Source organism: Rhea americana, unplaced genomic scaffold, assembly GCF_003343005.1.
Source record: "Rhea americana isolate MKP2758 unplaced genomic scaffold, rheAme1 scaffold_217, whole genome shotgun sequence".
Classification (NCBI taxonomy): Eukaryota; Metazoa; Chordata; class Aves; order Rheiformes; family Rheidae; genus Rhea; species Rhea americana.
In genome coordinates, this window is record NW_028186317.1 from 1169127 (window position 1) to 1186663 (window position 17537).

At 42.4% G+C, this 17537-nt stretch overlaps 1 protein-coding gene across 1 annotated transcript in view; it reads left to right on the forward strand.

The window, feature by feature from the left end:
• Positions 1 to 17537, forward strand: part of CAPZB (capping actin protein of muscle Z-line subunit beta) — a 58990-nt gene that overhangs the window by 1228 nt on the left and 40225 nt on the right. Inside the window, exons 2-3 of the mRNA XM_085305218.1 lie at positions 158 to 264; positions 17116 to 17205. Of these exons, the coding sequence (XP_085161344.1) occupies positions 262 to 264; positions 17116 to 17205 (93 nt within the window). The 5' untranslated portion in view covers positions 158 to 261. The remainder of the gene's footprint in view (positions 1 to 157; positions 265 to 17115; positions 17206 to 17537) is intronic.

A 17537-nucleotide genomic window follows, 5' to 3' on the forward strand; every position in this document is an offset into this window, starting at 1 on the left:
CTCCCTCCCCCCGCCCCCCGGCGGCGGCGCGGAATGGGCCCGCCCCGCTCGTGCGCTGCGCTCCATACTTGGCGATGGCCGGCGGGCCGCGCGCTGATTGGCGGCGCGGCGGCGGCGGGCGGGGCGGCGCGGCGCTGACCCGGATGTTCACTCCTAGGCAACGGCGGAAGTGCCAGGGCCGCGGCCTGCCTCGGAGGGAGAGCGGACGGGACCGGGAGGCGCCGCCGTTGCCACAGCCCAGCGCAGCCCCGCCGAGCCGCCATGGTAAGGGCGAGGCGGCCGCTTCCTCAGCGGGGGGCTCTGGGGGCCAGGGGCGCCTCCGCCGCTCGGCTGCCCCGGCGCAGCGCTGCCGGGGAGGCCCCGTGCGGGGAGGGCCGGTGGTGCGGCGGGCGGCAGCAGCCGTTGGGAGCTCGGGGGGAACCGTTGGCTCCCTGAGGCCGGCGAGGCAGTCGCGGTCTCGCCGCCGGGAAGCCCTTCCRTTTCCTGCGCGCACCCCGCTTAAAGCGGGCCGTAACCCCCGGAATGATGGGGGGGGGTCGGCAGCCGAGCGAATCTGCCGCGGGCCCGGGTCGGCTCCCCGCTCTGCCTGCCCRGGTTTGCTCTAGCGGAGGCCGCCTGAGGCTAGACCCCCAGGATGGGTACGTTCACTTGGAGTTCCTGGATTACCTCATCTTGTGGGAGAATTTGCGACCTGGGTGTTGAGTGTAACGGTGTAAGACACGTATGTTTAGATAAAAGAGCAATTCCCAGTGCCTGACTGTGTAGCCAAGTGAAGACTAGTTAAGGAAGCAAGCGTACTCCTTTCCTTCCTATCTTTGTAAGAATTTCAGGGGCAATGCCTTATTTATCTTCCAAGTTGGAGACGATTGTGATCGTGCCACCGGTATAAAAATCTCAATTTCTAATGAACGATGAAGAACACCTAAGATCAAGRATCTGCTATTCTATTTGTTTGAGCATGTGAGATGCTGTACCTGACCTCTGCATGTGGAGAGTGACAGCACTGAACACATTATTCCAGTTGTACATAAAGGAAGATTCTTGACTGCAGACTCCTATATGAGTAAGACCTGACTGTAGACTTTGAAATGAGGATTCCAGTAAGCTATCTGAACTTTGGCTGTAGTAGGAATCCTCATGGGGGGARAAAATAAAGAAAAGTTGGTAGGCTTCACATAAAGTGAAAGTGATGACAACCAGGTTGTTCTTTTAAGGGGGTGCAGAAGTATTCTGCAAGGATAAGAACAATCCAGTTTGGATAAGAAGAATCCAATTTGGCTTTAAGTGTAACTGTATTAGCTCTTTGGGTAGAGCACAAACACTTTAGAAATTTTGTGAGTCTTASTGGCTTATATTCTGTTACCTGATTTTTTCATGCTTAGTAATGGAGAGTGCTGGATATGGGAGAGATTTGATCAGGTCTTTCAGCAGTATGTGCTAGTTTAAGTTGTGGAGTGGACCTCAAGTGTGAACGTGCTGCAGTGGCTTTGTTGTTCAGTGGCTCTTTACAGATTTGAAGGCTCAGTTAAGTTGTAGTAATTTAAGTGTGGTTTATCTAGGTCTAGTAGGAGTGTATAAAACAAATCACTGATCACATTCAACAAGGACAAGTGACCAAATCTATTATATGTTGTTAGTGGAAGTACAGGCTGAGTTTCAAAGCTAACGTTGGTAATGTCTAACAAAATCTTCTGAAACTTTGCTGACTCCATAGAATTAACTTACGTTACACAGATAATGCAATTGCTCTGTGTAGTTTCAACTTAGTCTTAGTATATAGGATATCTCCAGTATGTTTAATCTTAAAGGTTATGAAAGCACAATATCGAAATGCAGCACGAACCTCAGAAATGTCCCTGGCATTGAAGGCCGGAGCACGTTTCCCAATGACTGAGAAGAGTTCTTATGGTCCAGGATGTTAGGTCAAGCACCTTCTTTGTACTGCGGGGTTACCAATACCTGTGTGGAACAGATGGATGGGAACCGCCTTTTCTTTTGCACAGTCATTCAAGACCATCTCAAATCTGAATCATTCTTGCTGAGTTTAAGTGGGAGTTCAGAATCAGAATTTCAGTCAGCTGCTAGGTGGAATGGGGYAGGGCAATGCATGAAGCTTGAAAACTGTCTAGATAGGTGTTGGTCTTCTGTGCTAAAAATAAGCTAATGGGCATGACTTTAGAAGGTGGAGCTGCTGAGGTTTCTGGAATTGTGGGTTATCAATGGATAAAACCCAGCCACTGTCCATATAAATGGGGGGAAAAAATCCTTTCCAGATCGTATAAACTGCCTTGATTGTGCTTATTAGTATTTCTTGTGCTATGCAACTCCTTAGTAAAAAGCAGACAATCTTGGTAAAATTTATAATTTAATCAACTGTAAGTTTGAATTGTCTAGTATAGGGTTAGCTGCACGTTGTCTATTTAGAATTTGCAAGGTAACTGAAAAGCACTGAAGCACAGCCAGTGATGCRTGATGTGACGCTGCTACTCAGGTACTTATTAGTTACTCTGAACAGCACATTAAGATTATTTTTCAGGGTAGGGGCTGTTTGTCTTGGGCAACACTTTGCTGCTTGACTGATAACTTGGCTTTGTAAAAATTGCTGGTAAAACATTATTAAATGACATGTAAAACTGAGCAACCCAAGGCAGTACTCTTCCAGATGCCTGAACACTGAGTGCCTGTCTCTCCTGCTACCCTAAACTTTTGAAACTCTTGTATATAGCGTAAGAGCTCGGGGTAGGTTTGCAGTGCCCGCAGAAAGTCCTTTGCACCTCGTGCTTTTGGAGAAATACTGACTTAAGCTATTTTGTAGAGTCCATGTTTTATTAGCCAAGCCAAGTATGTGAGTTTAGCTAAATGTTATCTTAAAAGGCAAATTCCCAAAATAATCAAGTTGGAGGATGTCGTTGGGRTAGGAAATACTGCCATTGCAGTGATGCTTACTCTTGTGGTTTATTAGTGAAGGAAAAACATTCTCAAGATCAAGTTGTTCAAATAGGATTTCCTCATTTGGTAAATACATATGCTGGTATCTTATAGTTGACAGCTGGGAGTAAAACAAAATGAAAGTACGTTCAGCTCTATTGAATTAGTCTATTTTTAGTGCTCATTACTGTAGTTGCATAGAGAAATGACTTTTTGGGAAAGAAACATTGCTATRTCACTCAATTTCTACTTGTACAATTGTCAGCTGTTTTCTGTCAGTTGGCTTTCTTGCGTGAGGGATGTGTTGTGCGTGAGCATACAACATTCCCCTTGTAGTAACTAGGTCTGTTGKGGTGGCTGCCAGTGCTGTGTAGTAGTCCAGTTTGAGTTTGACTGGGTTTGTGGATACTTCCAAAGACTGTAATGGAGAATGCAAGGGCTGGAGTTTATTCTTCTGCTTGTCTTGTGGAGGTGTATTTGGTCAAGTCCAAATGACTCCTTGCTATGCTAAATAAACTTGTAGAAAGTTGATTTTTTTTTGTTGTTCCCCCTAGAGCTGGGACACATTGTAGTAGAGCCACTTAAAGCTGAAAGGAGTACGTTTTGGTGTCAGCACATGTGCTAGCAGTTTTGCCAGAGTCATGATATTCTGTAAGGCGGAGTTTAGGCCTCTGTGCTAAGCCTCGTTTTCCATACTGCTTTTATGCAATCTGATGTTTTAAGAACTTTTTTCAGGTAAAGGATGCAACTGAAATATATGGAAGTTGCTCCAAGTGTTTGTTTTGTTTCCTTAATAATCACATTCTTCAAACACTGCGTGTTGTAATTGCCCTGTTTTCCCATTGATTTACACCAGGAGTCCTGAAGAGTCTTAAACCCCAATCCAACCTTCGTCTCTCTCACTTCAATGCACAAAGTCCAAAGCATGTGTGTACTTCAATTCTTCTACTGCTTTGCTGTTTCCAGGAAAGAGGGAAAAGATCTTATTTTAAAACATGGAACTTGAAATATGRATTTCCTTTATGGATGAAACCCGTGTGGTTTGAAGAAACAATTAATGCAGCTGGACAGCCTAAGCCTTTCACATGCTTCATAGTCTCTATAGTTGAGTTGTTGCCCGAGGTTTGTTTGCTGATAGTCCATGCTGTTAAAAACACTTTGCAAATTTGAACGTGAAAGTCAAGAATTCAGCCCAGTGCAGTGGGAGATTGCAAACACTTTAAGATAAACTTACCTTTCTTTGAAGTCTTTAGTGCAGCGCCTTCTTAAGTACTTAAGTCCAAAGATGTTCATGTTAATACTGTGTGAGAATTGATCAAATACTATGAGTAGTATGCCAAAGAAGTGCACCTAAATGTGCAATGCCTTTGGAGAATATTAAATTGTTGTGGCTCAGTTGAACGGAATAATACTGGGTTCCCATCGTCTTCACCTGCTTTGGCCAGAATTCACTAATGTGGTCTTAATGTCCTGAAGCAGTATTGGGAGCAGATCTTCCAAACGAGCTGTCCTGGGAAGTCCAAGCTCCTGTGTGTGTGACAGGTGAAGCATTTCTCTTTGAAATTTCCTTTACGCGGCACTAGTGTAGATGCTGATTGAGTAAGTTTTCATGATAGTTCCCTGTTAGTTGAGCCGAACTGGAGAAAATGCAATGTACTCAGGGAAGTTGCTCTACTTGTGTTACATATTTTTAGCATAGTGGCATGAGACTTGGCACCAACCAATAAGGTAAATTTTCTTATGTTACCTGGTGCTGTTTTTTGCCCTGCCTTCATCTTTTAGTACTTGAAAGGAAAACAYGCAGTTTGCTTTGGGCTTGTGCTCTTTGGTCAATCCAGCTTGGAAGAGACTGCATAAAGAATTGCAGAATGTATTTGAGCATGCTTGTGGCTGCCCTTCTCATAAATTATCTACCTTATTACTGCTCTATGCTAACTAAGTCTTATCAGTGTACATTTCACCAGCGTGGCCTGGCTTCTTTTTCAGTGCAGGGTTGGTCTAGGAGGCCTGCTTCTATGCTTAAACCCACGAGACTTTCCTCGAAGCACTTGCAAGCGTGTTGCAGAGTGTGTCCTTGCTGGTGCTGTTTCCGTGAGTGCAATACGAGTGTCCCACATGTCTTTTTTTGTTGCTGCAGAAAGTGGAGCTGAGTTATTTCCTGGCAGATTGACTAGGATTTTAAGTTGCATCTTGTAAAGTGGACAAGTTATCAGCCTTGGTGAAAGCAGAACCTGGGATCTGACAGTTTTAACTGCATCAGCTAGACAAGAATGAACTGGCACTTAAGAGGATTTTGTGTGGAAGGAAAAAAGGTTGAGACTGCATTGAAGATGCAGTAAGCTTAGTGGTTGCCTTAAGCCACCAATCTAAGCTACCATAAATAATATACTCTTTATTCAGTCAAGGAATTTTTTTTATTATTTCTTCAGCTGAGACTTGCTATCTTGTCCACTTAACAGAGCGCTGAGTTTGAAAGTGATGTCCTGTTACCTGCCTTYCCCAGTTATTTTTGCTGCAGTAAATATCAGGATTTAAAAAAAGCTTGCTGCTAGCAAAGGTGATTGGCAGTTGTCTGATAGCCTGTGCTTGCAATCTGAGACAGGCTCTCGGAAAAAAAAGAGCTCTGATCTTACTCTAAGCTAATTTAAAGGATGAGAGCACTATGAAATGGAGGAATGAGGTAAAATATCAGCTACGTAATGCTGATTACAGCAGTTAATGTTGACAGAATAGCTGGATTTATCTACTGAGTCGGGTTGCTGTACAAATCTAGGAGTCGGAGTTTTGGATGTAACACTAAGAACAGATGTGATCTTGGCTCAGCAGTGATGGAGCTCTGCTAGATGGTCAAGTGCAACCCTCACGTAGCCATTAGAACAGTTGGAATTATTTCTTAAGAACTAGGAATGCTGAAGGGAAAACGGCACTMGGTAAGGTGAAAATTGGCTGACAGCGAGTATGAGCTTCATCTTACGTTGAAGGATGCGGCAGGAGAAATCTGTCAAGGATTGCAGTTGGCACAGACGGGTTATGTGAAGCACTACTCCAGTACAAGCTGTCTACTAATTAAACTTACGAAAAGGTTAGCCAGAGTTATGTGCATTGCTAGATCACATATCTGTCCAGAGTTATGATTTACGGCCAGGTTAGGCCTATTCAGAAAGGGCAAGGAAGATGTGAAAGGGTTGAAAGATTAGCCAGAACGGGAAGGTTTAGGAGTTATAGTGGGGAAAGGAATCCCAGACAACGTGAACATCCTTYTAGGTGGAGAAATGATGTTCTTATGGCCTAACTATATGCACAGCTATTAGCCTTCTGGTTTAAAACCTGAAATCCTTAAAAGTGACTCTGCTGAACTCTGAACTCTCTTGCAAATTTTGAAATGCAATCAGCAAGGTGTGTCTTGCTAAAAGTAAGTAARAGACATTAACCTATTTTTTGACATTTTGGTAATCGGAGAACAGTCAGGGATGAGAACTAATTAGATAACTTCTCCCTCTCTTCCTTACTAGGGATCTGATTACTTGCCAGAGTTATCCCATGAATTTACAACCCTAGCTAGTAGACACTGGAAAGTGCTGAGTTTGTGTACTAAATTGGGTAGCTGTAAGTGTGGTGGCTGCTTTCCTGCAGTGACTGAGCTGGACACTAGCCATGGGCATAAATCATTATCCTGAATTCATAATGCTAAATATTTCTGTTAGCTATGCTTTTTAGTAAGTGTATCTACATTTGTAGCTATCTTGGTRATGGACCGTATGCCTCCTTGCTGCTCTATTACTGTAAAAATCAAGAATAGATGAATATAGTAAAAAGGATTTAAATAACTATGGCTCTTGGAGATGTGGAAGATGGTTGAATTTCTGGTGAATGTTTTCTGCAGATCTCAATGTACATTTTCTATAATGTCTTTGATGGAAGTGACTTCTCATATGGGGGAAAAAAAATCTAGGTTGTAGCTGACTGGAAGAAGAACCTGGATCTGCCATGGTGGGAAGGAATTTGCCACGTTCAAGAGTCCCTTTTATTTAAAGATGCTTATAGGCTGTTCCTGYAAATTACACTTGTGTTCTCTTTGTTTCAGTTGGGCAGTTCTCTTCAGATTTGCTCATGACCAAGTTTATTCAAACATGAAATAAGCCATAGATGAGTAAACCAACACTTGAATATCCAGCATTAGCAGGATTAAAAGAAAACCAACACAAATAAGGCATTCATAGATGTTCAGGATGACAAGTGACAAAATCTAATCTCAAGAGCTGTAGTATTTGTAGCTCTTAGTGTTTGTGAGTTAAAATGTTGAAGGAGTTTCCATGAAGAAACGTGCACACATGTCTGAAGTTGCTAAGCATTTGCAGGGTATCTTGATAATGGATTTTTTTTTAAGTAAAAGTGGCATGAGCTCAGAGTGCTGTATGCATTCAGTATTCACTGAAGTAGCTAAAACAAGTTATTTTTTGAGAGACAGTAAAGCTTGGTGCCRCAGGGCTATCTTCTGGAAAGGGACTGCAGCTCACAGTAGAATCTCATGTTTAGGAGGCTTGTGATAACAGTGCCCGTTATAAAGCAGGACTCCTCAAATGGCAGATACTGATATCTGATGCATTTCTGCAGAGATCTCTTAATTTCTGCTGTTCCAGCTCTTTCCTCCAAACATCTACCACACCTCCCAGTCCCAAAGACGACCAACAGAACCTGACTGGCCTGATGGCCAGTATTGTTTWCTGCTGGGGAGGCTTAAGTTTATCCATTAGATCCCAGTAAAAATTTGGTTGTCCTGCTGTAAAGGCTGGTCTGATGTCGGAGCTTCAATAATGCTACTTGAATGAGAGGCAAGAAGCCAATGTGCCTGCGAAGAAGGGTCACCAACGCAGGGCAGAATACCTACTGTATTGGTTTATTTTGAAAGCTGCTCTCACCCAACTAGTGAAAGTAGAAGGTATATCGAGAAAGAACAGAAAATGAGTTGGGGGGGGATAGGGAGCATTAATTTGGGGTACATCTGCAGGGTTAAAGCTTGAAGAGCTGTACAAAATGGCTAGACAAAGGTAGCGAGAGTTTAGCTGGCGATGTCAGGAAGAAGATTCTGTAAATGATTTCCTGTTGTGTGAACTGCAGAACCTTTACTAGCCGCTTGGCGTTAGTCCGCTCTTTGGAGTGAGTCAGTGTGAGTAAACAGATGGAGGGGCGAGAAGGATGATCAGGAGGTAGCTTGCTAGTTTTAGAAAGCTAGACTGCCATGCCTAATACCTTAAAATCAACTACAGGATTTGTGAAGCTACAGAAAATGACTAAAGTATAGCGCTGACTTTGAGTCACAAGGCTCTGCCTAGAGGTATTCTAATCTATCTGATGCATTAATTCGGACTGAGAGGTGATTATGCTGTCAGTAAAGCAGTCTCTGTCTCCTTTGTGGTGGTATATGTGTGCTTGTGCTCCAGCCAGTGTTGATTCTGATAGTGAAACTGTTAAGCAGACACGTAAGCTTCCTTTATGAAGTGTTTGCAAGAGCAAGCGTCGTTTTTGTTTCTCAGTGCTGTGCTGTAACAGCATTTTCATTTTTTTTTTACTGATACTTCCTGTCTGTAGAAATACCAAACAAACAGAACTTGCATCAAATCCAGACTTAAACTGGAGAAAATAAATCAAGTGTTCAATTTTGTACAGAAACTTCAGCATAATTCTTAAATTTATTTAGAGTAGGTGGTCAGCTCTACCATCAAGTTCGGTGACTTTGATCCTATTTATTAATAGCTAGTGATATTGTTTTGCAGTCTGCAGCTTTTCTATATAGCTGTAGTGCTTTCCCCATTTTATTATTTTTTATGTGAGCCTAATAGATTGCACATATACTTGATGCCTTGATTTATTGGAAAAAGGCTTTTTGCAAAGTTTATGCAGTACAGGAATTCTTGGCACCAGATGAAAGCTAGTAAATTACGTTGCCGTGTTCAATGTTTTGTATTTATAAATATATATAAAAATTATTTTATAAATAAAACATTGTTTCAGTTACTCAGAAGACAAACACTGGTGCAGAAATCATTAGTGATCGTGGCAAGAGGTCAAGCTGACTAGCCTGTTCCCAGAGAGGCTTGCTTGTTGCTGGTCCATTTGTGACAGTGTGTCAAAATCTTTGTTTTCTCACTTCTGTTTGTACTCTCTCTCTGCTCCTTGGACAGGTGACTGAGATTTGTACTGGAATTTATATAAACTGATGTTAATATAAACCGATATAATGGCCAGTGTTAAATTAGTTCTGAAAGCAGATGCAAGTATCTGACCTCCTGAAATCCCTCCTTAGTGGGAAGGAGGTGCCAAAGCATGTTGTATCCTCCTCCTCCTCTTCTCCTGCACTGTCCCTCATTGTGTACTATACATCTTTATAGGTGTCCTAAGAGGAGGTGGTATGCATCTAGTAGAAAAATAACTTGAAATAGTGAAAACTAGCTGCAGAATGTACTTCAGGAGATGTTGAATTCTTGCATATAAAGCAAATAACAAATTCCAGTCAAATRTTTTGCTCCAGACTACCAGGGGTTTTAGAGTTTTTGCCAATTGGTGCGAAATAACCTTGACATACAGTCACTGTGTGAGACTGAGCTTCTTAGTAAGCTAATGCAAGTGGCTTGGGTTTATTTGAAACTAATGGACAGAAGGGTCTCCAGTGCATTACAGCCCCTCTCATAACTTCTTCTGAGGTTCAGGTAGGACGCTGGGTGATATCCCGCAAATAGCGAGCGACATAAAGCTTGCCTGATGTAGGAGTAACAATGAGGAAGTAAGTTGAACCCTAATCTATGAATCAAAGAACATGTGAAAGCATCTACCTGGAGGTAAAGAAATGAGGGAGGAGTTGGCAAGTCACTGATGGCAAGCTARGAGGTGCTTGTTGAGTTTGAATGGAGATGTCCTCTTTGGTAGTGGCTCCTAGATGGCTRTTGCCACACTTTTAATCCACCTAGAAGGAGCCTGAGTTGCACTGCCAGCCTGAAATGGTGATAAGTATCCAGTGGCATCAGCATGCTGGYGGTAGTGAAACTTGAGCTGCCTCGTTCGCTGTCCTTCTCGTAGATGAGTTTAGCGCCCTAAGTGAGCCTTCGCTGCAGGCTTGTAAGTTACTTGTCCCTCTTGAAAGAAGTGATCCCCTACAAGCACTTCTCCTCTCAAGTGAGCGTGATTGAAATTGCTGGATCAGTGTAAAACAAAAGCCCCTCTAGAGCATCTCTGAGAAGACTTTGGCCCTGGTGTGATGTATGCAATTGCTGTGTGAGTAAATGCAGGTTACAGAGGAGCTGCGGGAGACTGAGTACAGCAGCTTTTGCTTGYGCCTTGTAGTTCAACATTTATTTAATTGAATATTTAATCCTTCTCGTTTGAAATCGTTCGAATGAGCATTCTCAGCAATCTGTGTTACTTGGTCTTAACCACAACAGTAATGTACTGGAGAATTGAACTAAATATTCGTAAACATATTGCATGCTTACAACTATGAGGCATTAATAAAAGCCACTGGATCATGCTCTAGCCAAAGAAAACCAAGCTAGAAGTAGTTGAAAAGAAGAATGTAGTCTGCATCAGTGTCATGTTTTTTGTTAATCTTTGACCTTACTCTTTAGGTTGATAAAGAAGTTATCTACAGTCTGGAGTATTCTGGGTTTTTTTCTACCTCATTCCTGCCTATTTCTTAAAAATAGGCTGTCACTRTTCTTCCCAGTAGTACACCTAGCTGTCAGGAAGCCATGATTTATAAGTGTATTACAAGTGGTTTTAATAGGCTCTGCCCAAAGAGGGTTAATAGTCAAGGGAAGAATTTTGTAGGAAAACTGATTGCGTGAAATATGTGCAGTTGCTGGAAGAGGCATGACKGCAGAACTTGTCCGGGACGCACGCTGCACAGAGTTACTGCTGTTCCCATCTAGTATCCTGGGAAGTGAATGCTGACAGCCTGTTGTGTTAGGAGCAGAGCAGGGAATCCTGCGACTTAGAAACCTACTCTATATTTTATTACGCAGAGGTTATAGTCCTTCAAGCCTCCGAGAATGCTAAAGATTCTAGCAGTGACACTATGCTGTTGTGTAATTCGAAAAAGGAATCTTGTGCCTTTTGAGCTCTAGCAGTTGGAAAGGATTAAAAAGACAAGCAGGACAGGAAATTGTGTGTCTACTTCAGTTTCTTAAAAAAAAAAAAAGGAGAGAGAGAGAAATTAGTGTTAATACTACAGAGTTGAACAGTTGGACATTCCTTTTGGGAGAACTGACAGGAAATAATGATTTACAATCCTGGAGTATGTCTGCAACATAAAAGGAARGGGAAAAAAAGTCACTTGCTGGTTGTGTACTTCTGGTCCTGGATAAGAAATGCCTGTTTTGATGAATTAGCTTACTGAGAAATTTTGCTTAAAACTGACTAGTGATCAAAGTGGTGGGATGCGTGGCTGCTTCAAATTGCGTAACTTAGGCAAATATTAAATTTTTGGTATCTTTTCAGATTATGGCTGTGTTACAGTTCTGTGAAAACTGAGCTACCAATTTGTAGCTCGAGTTTGGATAGCTTTTCAGATAGCAGTCACGAGCAAAACTTGTGCTCCCGGCACCTGGAAGACCTTTGTTTCCTTACCCATTACAACGGCGTGCGAGAGCCACACAAGCTTGGCGTTTCAGAGGCAAAGCCGAATGTTCGGTTGACAGACGTGAACGGCTCTAGCCAGGTAGTCAGTGCTCTTGCTACACATACAGTTGGTTGATTATTTGTTTTTATTCCAGCAATTATGATAAAAGTTTAATTTTGAGTCCTCCAGTTCTTCTAAACTTTCATCGGAGTTGGGGAGGAGGACAGGTCAGCACGGTGCGGTCATGCCCCGAGTGCCAGTGGTGTTGTACTTGGTTTTCCAGTGGTGTTGTACTTGGTTTTCCAGTGGTGTTGTACTTGGTTTTCCAGTGGTGTTGTACTTGGTTTTCCAGTTGCAAAGATCTAGTGGCCTAAATAGCTTATTTCCCTGAAAGGACTAACATAAGGCGAAGCTACTGCTGCAGTAGCGTTTAGCCACCCCAGCTGGTTTCTGTTGGCTCAGGAGTTAGCTCAGAGTAGTGTTATTATGGGGACGATGCAGAACTGAAACTGGTCTGGCTTTCTTTTTGAAGAAGCTGCCTAACTCTGTTTATGCCAGGCAATAACATAGTCAAATGAGGAGCAGCTATCAGAGCTGTGAAGACCAGGCAATTAAATCTGCAGGCTTATGTGATAAATACAAGCAAGTTCCTGCTGGCTGTAAGGCTGAAAGCTTTCAATATAATCTTTTACCCCTCTCAAATGTAATGGCCTAGCCTTTGAAATGGATAGAGCTGCAGTTTTGTATAAACGTGCTTTTAACCCTATTGGTATGGTGAAATCTTAGTTAATTAGCGATGGATAGTTGTGAAAGCTTGTGCGTGAAGCCTTGGAATTTTTGTCAGCTCTTGCTGACTGGTGTTATCAGCGTACAGTATCGTGGCTGGGAGAGGGTTAACAAGGGCAGAGCTGTTCCTGGGCTTAGTGCCCCCATCCTTGCCAAGTCCTGGGGAGCTGGGCTGGTTAGAGGAGCTGAGGGGTGGGAGTCGAAAGAGAGTTAAGCTGAGTTGTTGCACTTTGCATCCTCTTCGGTGGTGACTGCTGCAAACGCAAGGTCAGAAGAGTCAAATGCTCTTAAAACAAATAGTGTCAGTGGTGCACCTTTGTTTTGAGTACCRAAAATGGAAACACATTGGTTTATTATGTAGTCTACAAACACACTTGCTCAAAACAATTAAACAAAACCTGTAGTAACTTCCTGGGTTTTCCTGTTTGTCTTTTCTGCATTGAACAGCATCTGTCCCAACACAACCTTTGAATGATATTGCTTAAATTATGAGTAGAATTAAAAAAAAATACTGTACAGTTATGCATCTGTGTAACCATACATCTACATAATTATTTTTAGTACAAACTTGTTTTTATTTGAGCCTCAACACAGAGTGCTTAGATGACCAGAGACCTGTGGACGTTTTGGCGGAGGGTGCTTTTCCTGGAAGTAAAGCTAAGTGCAGTGAACACCCTGAAGAGAAAAGCAGATGCTGGCAAAGACAGCTAAACAAACTTAGATACTCTTATAGACATCTTCATAATGTTTTTCCCTGCAGTGGTACCATGGGAACACTATAGCAGATACTTAACTGGAGATTCTAGATAGCYGAACATCTTTGGAGGAAACTTATTACAGAGCTTTCATCTAAGGTAATATTTTTAGTCTTTGAGATTCCTATGATCTCTAAATCCTTTGGTGACTTGAGCTGTAATAAAACTTCATTTAGGATTTCTGTCTGAACTCCCTACTCCTCCACAGGAGTTCTGTGCTGGGTGAAGCAGGAATGGTGGAAAACTGCCTCATGTCAAGTAAACACTAAGCTCATTAAGTCCTGCAGCCTCAAAGAGCTTGGCTCCAAGAGCAGCCCAGACTGGGAGACGGGCTGTCTAATCACCTTCTCAGTGAGCAGAGGTTTATAAGCCTCTCCATGTCTACAGGCAAGAATTCTGTACGAATGTTTTGTCTGGAGATCTGTTAAGAAAGCCCTGTCTTCAATATCTAATTTACCCTGAAAATTAAGCAAACAGAAATCTACATGTGGACTGTAGARGTAGATTAACTCTGTTCTTGTTATGGCATAGATCAAATGGATTGAGTCAACTGTAGTAAGGTAAATATGTCCAGAGGTGTGTGTGGGGGGGGAACTCTCATTCTTACGCAGTTTGTGAAGACTTTATGGGATTTTTAAGTGCCTATATTAGTTCTTATATGCTGCTRTCAAAACTGAAAAAAATACATCACTGGGAGCGCTCTTTCCTTTATACATTCAGAGAACATGTACTGCTGATTTTGACATCTTAGATATGTTTCCTGTTGCTTTGTATGTAAATGTCTACAGCTACTTTAGATACTCCAACTGAGACAGAGGTCTGGAACCAAAGGTTGCTGCTTTAATGGTGGTTTTTTAGCATCATCTTTCCCTAGTTTTTCTGTCTTCTATTAAACAATTCCAGCTGGCAGAGGAGGAACGAGCGCTTCCATCAGTGTTCCCACGATCCCTAAGTAAGGAGCACGACCCTGTGACCATGTGCCAGCTTTCCTTCTTTGACGTAAGAGATAGTGGGAGGTAAAGACAATACTTGGTAAGAAAGATCCCCTGCCTGAGCTTGGCTGCGGGAGCTGGGCTGTCACAGGCCACCTAAATAGTGTTTTTCTCTGGAGACCGAAAGGCTAGTAGCAAAAAGTGCATATTCTGCCTTATCTGTATTTGGAGGAAAGAAGAAAACGTTACCGTCACTAGGCGGCGGGAGGTTGTTCCTAAGCCCTTTGGTTGTACCTTTCCTTTAGCACAGACTGATATTTYATCTTCAGCTGATCTTAAATATTTGGCCCTTCCCGAGAAGGGGACTGTTTTCTGTGCCCAAGTAGGAGGAAGTGATTTGCCAGAGCACTCGTGAACAGTATTTGGGGTAACTTCCTATTTTTGACCTTGCCAACTGCACAGATCAGCCTACGAGGGGTGGGGAGGGGGAAGGGAACAGACTGACCAGAGCTTTTGAGGCTTCTCGAGATATTAGTGCTTGATGAAGATCTAGTGTGGATGTAGTTGCTTGGCCCTCATTTCTCCAGCTCCTTGCTGGTAACCTTCTGTTGCAGGCTAYGTGCTTCTTTGCCAAGGTAATAGCATCTTCATAGTTAAAAGGCAGCCGTGCAGTTTGCCACTTTTGCTGATCTGTTTTAATAAAACAAGAAGGAGTTGTGCACCACAGAATTCTGTCTGCGAGGAAGATGCRAGAGCAGTATCCAGTCTTTTGCCTCCATTGAAACCTACCTTGTACGGAGCGTCATCTTTACTGGAGGGGAAAAAAATTATTAATGCACMTCTAATGAAAATGAGGGGAAGCTTGGAGTTTGTAAAGACTTAGTCACCACTTCTGATGTGAACGTGATAGTCAGTTTAGTAATGGATATGTGGTAGCTTTTGAAGATAACTAGACTTCACTCCAGACTTGATTCACCCAAGCATCTGCTTGCTGTGTTATTCAAGTATTTAAAGAATATGGGGATGTTATATGCTTGCGAGTAAATCTTCCTTCAATCACAACCAGTTGCTATTACAATCTTCTATTCTTAGCGTCAATGCACCTTGCTTTTAGTTGAGGTGAGGGCTTAGATATTTGGGATACTATGGYAGCTGTGTCGGGGTTGATGCCTACTCTCTTCTGAACAGGAGTATTTTGAAGAGATGATGTCCTGTAGCCTAAAGTGGATGAGAAATAAGTAATCCCCCCAACCTAGGCAGTCTTAACTTGCTGGCTGTTAAATACTTACCTTTTGCTAGTGAGCAGCTAGTGGCTTTTCAGAATGGATGTCTAATTTCAGAATGGATGTCTACTAAACTAAGAACTCCTTCGTTTCTTCGGTGGTAGAGTATGGCTTAATTGCAGGAAACTTCACTTCGTGCTTCTCCTTACGTGTTTGTGTGTGCTACTTTAACRGTTTGATCATGTAACTGCTTTAGTTTTGAAGCCTTCCTTAAATACATTTTTTAGAGTGTGGATGAACATAAGAGGGAGCCATTAATGCTAAGTACGTTGTAGGTGGCTAGAAACAGCAAAGAAAAAAGGAAGGGTAGGAAGCAATAAAAACAAACTTGCTGTGCTTCTGCTATATGATGACCTGTGAAGCGAAGTGACTTGTGCAGATTTTGGATACTGTTAGGTTTGTGGAGAAATATCTGTTTATATCTGTTGGCAAGAAGTAGAGCTAAAGGGTTCAGCCGATCAAATGTCTGTGGGAATGTCTGTTGCAGATATTCAGCCTCTCTAAAATCAAATTTAATCTCTTTTTTTTTTTCTTGTCAAAATTGGATATAAGACCAGCTGCAACAAGCCCAGTTGGACTATGTTGCTGTGGTTTCTCTAAATAACTAAAGCCCCTGATTTCTCASGTACAGGGAGCTTTTAGTTTGTGTTTTGTAGGAAGAAGGAAATAATGTGTCAAATCTTGTGTACATTTCAATCTGTTCTTTGATAAAGCTGAGGGAGGGAGAGCTCTGCATTGAAACAGACTTTGCTTTGGATACTGATTATCTCAGACTGAACTGCACAATATAAATAAGGAAGTACTAAAACTGCTTCAGGAGGGGMATCTTACAGTTCGCTAACACAGATTATTGTTAAGATACCATAGGAAAAAAACAGTGCGTGAAACAAAGTAGGTTAATGTAGAACAAGGCACTGGTAAAATGGGTTTCTGGAGGGGTAAGGCTTTCTGCTGCCCTTCCTGAAGAAGGAAGTAATGCAGGGACAGRTATGCAAATATGTTATGCTTCAGAGAAGATAGTTATCTATAAACTGTATAAAGGAATTGCCTGTGTTGCAGCTGCACACTTGAATCGAGGATTTGTAAATGAAACCTGTTCACTGTATATGACAGAGTTGCGTATTTAACCATTTCCATCAACTCCAGTAGCAGAGGGTCTGCTGTAGCATGCCTCGTACAGTGGGATTTCAGGCTCGTGAAGATGCATCTCTTGCACTTGCCTCAATTAGTGTCAAGATAGCGTGCACAAAGTCTACAAYGAGATTTCATCTGCTAGCTCGCGTTGAAGAGACGATGTAGCTTATGCTTTAATTTGTGAAGTTTCCTGTTCTGCATAAATTGTAGCATCAGAACGATAACCATACAACCAAGATCCAAGTCTCACGAGCTGAAAACTTGGTGCTGACAAAAATGGTCCTGCTGTGTTTCTTGCTTTGCTCAGTCATGTATTAGAGCTGGTTCAGCTTGCTGAAGGAGGCATGCAAGCGTTGGAAAGTCTTTGATGAGGTAAGGACTAGACTCCTATTCACCAGTAGCAGGATGTTAAATTGGTGACATGCCACCAGTTTAAGCCATGCCCTCAAATCCCTGGCCTAGCAATACGAAGGCAMTCATCAGCAATCAAATGGCACTGAGCTTTATTGACATCTCTTGATATTAMTATAAAAGATGATGTTGCTTAGAACTAGAATCTATATCTCTGTCCTGTTAGAGTTAAGCACAATTCTGGTGCAGTTTGTGGTGTTTTTTGTGTGTGTGTGTGTGTGAATGAGGTACTCAGCTGTACATATTGTGACTGAAGGATGTTGTTATTTCTGCAGAGTGACCAGCAGCTGGATTGTGCCTTGGATTTGATGAGGCGTCTGCCTCCCCAGCAGATAGAGAAGAATCTCAGTGACCTCATTGACTTGGTGAGTATTGAATGTTTTAACCAAATAACAGCCTGAGYGTGATGAAGGTCTGGTTTGTAAGTATGTCATGAAGCATCTTTGAGGTGGGGTGATCCATGGTTCTCTACTTGCATTTTGGCAAGGTCCAGGAATAGAGCAATTGCCAAAACTGTGTCAGGAATCTAGATGTTTGTTTTGGGCAAGCCAACAGATGCTAGTATGTGTGCATGGGCATGCTTTGGATGAAGGGTCATTAGCAGCTTTTTTTTTTTTTTTTTTTTTTTTTACCTGTTTGGAGGGTCCTGTTCAATAAAACTATTTTGGAACAGTTAATCCCAGCTCGATGCACATGT